The 5,636-nt window shown below is 36.1% G+C and overlaps 1 protein-coding gene across 1 annotated transcript in view; it reads right to left on the reverse strand.

Annotated features, from left to right (window-relative positions):
* The window catches only part of ZMAT1 (zinc finger matrin-type 1), a 39,836-nt gene that overhangs the window by 20,172 nt on the left and 14,028 nt on the right, over positions 1–5,636 (reverse strand). Inside the window, exon 2 of the mRNA XM_007952192.2 lies at positions 4,435–4,541. Coding sequence (XP_007950383.2) covers positions 4,435–4,541 — 107 coding nt within the window. The remainder of the gene's footprint in view (positions 1–4,434; positions 4,542–5,636) is intronic.

The raw sequence follows: 5,636 nt of genomic DNA on the forward strand, positions 1-5,636 counted from the left end.
CTTCAGTGGGCTGGGAGCAGGAGGCAGAGCTGAAGCCCAGGGCTGAGGGGCTTTCACCCAGCCCCTACAGCCCTGCACTTTGAACTTAGACTTAAAGCCTCCAAACTGTAAGAGAATAAACTCCTGTTTGTTCAAGCATCCCATTTGTGGTATATTCTTGTCAGAGTGACACTAGGTAACCAAAACACTAGGTATTCAAAAATTCCTCTCCAAAGATGTTGAACCACTTTACATCTCCAAATGAAGAGTATAAGAGTATTTCTGTCTCCAAAATTCTTCTGAAGTGTTATTAGATTTTTAATTTCTGCCAGTGGATGATTTTGAAATGATAGCTCATTATTACTTTAATTTGCATTTTTTGTATGATCAGTAGTGAAATTAAGTATCTCTTTGACAACCTGGTCATATAATTTTCCCATTTCTCTATTAGGCTGCTGCTGGTTGTAATTGATTTGTAGTTCTTTATATATTATAGATACTAGCCCTTTGTTGGTTATATGAGTTATAAATATTACCACCAAATCTGTGGCTTGTCTCTTAATTTTGTTTATGATGATTTTTAAATTTTTATTGTGATTTGGGTGAAAGTTTCCAGAGCAAATTCACCTTCCATACAGCAGCTCACATACACATTGTCTCACAATATTGACTGCAGTTTCCCACAATGCAACAGCTCCCCTCCCACTTCCTCCCCACAGTTACCTCTTCCCTGTGTCTTTCCCTCCCATGCACTCCTGCCCCAAGCTGTCTCCTTGTGCACACACAGCTCTTCTATACTTCCATGATTTGAGCTCTCAAGGAGTGTTTATGATGATTTTTTTTTTCTCATCACATAAATTTGTCCTACTGGGTACCACGACTTATTTTAAAGTTACAGTAATGAAGTGAAATTGTAGAGACAGGCAAACAAGCCAATACAATAAAATGGAATAATAGGCCCCACATAGGTTATGTGTGTGTATATATATAAATATAAAAACGTATACATGTATGTGTATATATGTGTATATATGCAGAGACACATGTACATATATACATATGTGTACATATATGTGTGTGTATATGTGTATATATGTGTGTGTGTATACACACACTTATGTACATACACACACACACACATACATATACAGGCGCTTTGGTGGCATAGTGCCTAAGGCATTTGACTGCTAACCAGGAGGCTGGAGGTTCAAACCTACCAGCCACTCCTCGGAAGGAAGGTTGGGCAATCTACTTCCATAATGATACTGCCTCAGAAACCCAAGGAAGGGTCGCTTTGTGTCAGATCTGACTCCATGACAGTAGTTTGGTTTTATGTGTGTGTGTGTATCTGTACATATATACACATGTATGTACACATATAACCTGTGTGGGGACTATTATATGACAAGAGTGCCATTAGAAATCAGTGGGGCAAGAATGGACTGTCCGATAAATAGTGGTGGGACAACTGGCTATCCATATGAAAAAAAAAAAGTTGTCTCTATCCTCCATATGCGAAAATCGGTGCCAGATATATTAAAATCTATAATATACGAAGTGAAACTTTTAAAAGTTTTAGCAGAAAATATGGAGAAGTAATGCAGTGATTGAAGTGCTCGACTGCTCACCAAAAGGTTAGTGGTTCAAACCCACCAGCCACTTTGGAGGAGAAAGATGTGGCAGTCTGCTGCTGTAAAGATTACAACCTTGGAAACCCTAGAGGGCCGATCTACTCTATCCCACAGCATCTCTGTGAGTCACAATCAACCTGATACAGCAATGGATTTATTTATATGACAGAAGTACAGAGAATGATTTCTTAAATACATAAGAAGCTAAAAATTCAATAAAGGTGACCTCATTAACTTCAAAACTTCCACAGCACCACTGTATTTTATATGTACAGTAAATGCTATATGAAATATTCTGGTAATATTAGTCAAGCTGTCTACTAATCGGAAGAAAAATCACCTGTTCAATGGAATGTTTACATGAAAATGCTGTAAAATACATGGAAAAGCATGTATAGTTTTGATTTTGTGATTTAACAAGCTTAAACACCAAACTGCAGTTGACATTGAAATTTAAATTAAAACTTATGAAGATTATACAGTATCTACATAATGTGATGCTTTATAACCATTGAAAATAATGCAGAACAAGATTTAATGGTATGGTAAAACGTCCAGTTCTATAAAAGTTATTATATGAAAAAACAAGTACAAAACAACACATATGATCTTCTTCTATAAAAAGAGAATCTTTTGTGCATGGTGTGCTCAGAAATCATATTGGAATAATATAAGCAAAAGATAAATAATGGTTACCTGCAAATGGTAAAATTATGATTTATATTTTGAATTATGATTTATTTATATTTTGTATTTTGCATATTTTTTATAAAAAAATATTCCTTTCCTGTCAAGTCGATTCCAACTCACAGTGACCCCATGTGTTATAGATTAAAATTGAGCTCCATAAGGTTTTCTTGGCTATAATATTTATGGAAGCAGATTGCCAGGCCTTCTGGGGCACCACTGGATGGGTTCGAACCACCAAACTTTTGGTTAGTATAAGAGTGCAAACCATTTGCACAATCCTAATCTCATGAATTTAGTTTCGCTATGAGTCGGGTCCAACTCGATGGCACATAACAACAATAACAACAATCTCATGAAAGCTATTTTTAAAATTTAAATTCAAATATTTCCAAGCTCAGTTGTCACAGAGTCCCTTTATTATCTGTTTCTATTAACTCCAAATCTTATGGGGTCTGTTGATGTGCTAGGCACTCTCACATGTTTGATTTCATTTAATTCTCATAAATACAGTAAGACACTTTACCAATCTCATTTTGCACATTGAAAAAACATGCTCAGAAAGGTAAAATGACTTGCCCAGGGTCCTACAATGGTGGAGTTAAAACTTGAATGTAGGTCCTCTCAATCCACAGAAAACACACTTCCCATACATGTAACTGTAATAATTGAATTCCAGTCATCATAAGGACTAAATCTGCCTGTAAGATTGCCAATGGCAAAAACTAAATGAGGTACATAAAAAAGCAAAGCTAGAAGTATGTTTAATTTAAGTAAATGTATCTAGTAATTTTAGTAACCCAGAAACCAGATATGAAAGAAATCCAACAGCTCATCAGATGATTCAGAAATCTGAGGCAACAACATCAAATGAAGGGAAAAAACACTGAACATAAAATCAGAAGAAATCATTTTTAGACTTATTCATGCCAATGACCATTTAGGGAGAACAACTACTCATCTTGGTCTCAATTTTCTAATCTATAAACTAAGGGGAAACCGCAACCACTGCCACGGAGTCGGCTTCGACGCATGGCAACCCCTCCTTGGGTTTCCGAGGCAGTATCACTACAGAAGTAGATTGCCCAGCCTTCCTTCCGAGGAGTGGCTGGTAGTTTTGAACCACCAGCCTTCTGGTTTGCAGTCAAATGCCTTAGGCATTATGCCACCAGAAAGAACATTAAAAATTCCTTCTTCTAACTCTAGCATCCTATGATTTTGTGCCTAAAAATGTGACAAAGTCAGGTGCAAGACTAGTTCATACTGTTTTTATAGCCTTCATTTACTGTAAAGACTGAGGTTCTAAAATATACCTTTTACAAAATGTTTATTACCAATGTTAAGCATACAATAAGTGATAAATAGTTATAAATTGTTTAAATGTAATGTTTCTTAGATTATATGAATACTACAAACAAAATTGTTGTGTAAAATCTTCCTATATTGAATTACATTATTAGTAACTAAGCGGAAGCCTTTTTTTTATTTTTCTCTTTCTTTTCCCTTAATTACCACTTCATTCTTAAAAACTTACTTATATAGGTTCACAAATACCACTTACCACAATATTGCAGCTAAAACACCAGAAAATTTGACAAAATCTGAGCCTAAAGAAACACTGGCAGAAACATCAAGTACGTGATGAAACTGCGTGATTCGAAGCATCACTGTAATTGAGTAACAATGACAGCTCTGACTGGAGTGCATTAGAAGGTTAAAAAGTAAATGAGCATAGTTTTAGCCTTGTAGGTGTATTGATACACTTAACCTGGATCTACAATATACCTCGATTCACATTAATAGTTTCCTGTTCAAATTCCATAATGCTTTCTCCATATTTACTATAAGGACCAGGGATACAGCAGCTTGATGGATCCAAGAGGAGGCAGAAAGTAGTGAATAAAAAAAAAAAAAAAAAGAAGCTTTGGAATCCCAAACACCCAAGTTTAAATTCCAATTCCCCAAACCAAAGGTAGCAAGTTATTTCCCATCTTTGAGCCACTCTCCTCATTCAGCAAAGGAAAATAGCACTTATTTCACAAGGTTGTCATAAGAATCAAATAAGATGACTTCTATGAACTGAACTTGTTACATTTAAAAATCTTTTAGGATCTTATTCCCATTATTTTTAACCTACCTCATAATGTAAGATCCTTTGTGATTCAAACTGTAGCACCACTCCACATACTTTGCAAAAGTTATCTGTAAAATGTCCTGCCCTTTCTTGTTCAATCCAGGGGACATCTATAAATAAAATAAAGGGAAGTAGGGCAGTATATCACATTAGTGAACATTTAAAGGTAGTATTTTCTCTTTTTTTTTTTTTTTTTAACTTTTTACTGTGATTTGGGTATAACTAGTTTTCCATTCAACAATTCATACACGTTTTATTTTGTGATACTGATTGCAATCCCCATAATTTAACAGCCCTCTGTTACAATAAAGGTAGTATTTTAATTCCTCAACTAGATTTCATTTCATACATCGCTTCAAATCTGAGTGCTTGTGAGGCTACAGTAGTAGCATTTTGCTCACTGAGCATGTCTCTAATGTTTGATGTGGCAAGAGTTAGTTGTTTAGTCTGTAAATCTGGGCAAAGGAGCTCTGGTGGCGTACTGCCTAAGGTATTTGACTGCTAACCAGAAGGATGGTGGTTCAAACCCACCAGCCACTTAATATATTTGCTTATCAAAGGAGCGCTGGTGGTGTAGTGCCTAAGGCATTTGACTGCTAACCAGAAGGCTGGCGGTTCAAACCCACCAGCCATTCCTGGGAAGGAAGATTAGGCAATCTATTTCTGTACTGATACCGTCTCAGAAACCCAAGGAGGGGTCGCTATGGGTCGGATCCAACTCCACGGCAGTGAGTTTGGTTTTCTAGGCAAGATCATTCTAGACAAAAATTTATGGGGCACCAATAACTTCATCAGCTTCATAGAAATGATCCAGGGCACCAATAATGAAAGGCTGGGTTAAGAAACCCAGTCTTGGTGTTTTTTGTTTTACAACAGACAACCCTACCCTAAAGAAATGCATTGCTTTAAGATTGTCAGTGATTTCCAGCTATGGCTCCACTGTTAGCTGAAAATCACAGGGAATCACAAACCATTCTTGCCCATGGGGAAAACATCCCTTATAGTTGTGTAAATACTAGCACACTCATTTGGCCAAACAAATATATATACATGTATTTGTATATGTACAGATAAATTCTGGAAAGTTACACATTAAATTCAAAAGTGGTTAAGTTTGAGAGGTGGGGTTAAAAAAGGAACAAGAGGGAAGAATTTAATCTCACTCTGTACAATTCTGTCTTAATTTTTGCAAAAAGTATGTATAA

The sequence above is a fragment of the Orycteropus afer genome, unplaced genomic scaffold (assembly GCF_000298275.1).
Source record: "Orycteropus afer afer isolate SDZICR_OR568_19922 unplaced genomic scaffold, OryAfe1.0 scaffold00327, whole genome shotgun sequence".
Taxonomy (NCBI): Eukaryota; Metazoa; Chordata; class Mammalia; order Tubulidentata; family Orycteropodidae; genus Orycteropus; species Orycteropus afer.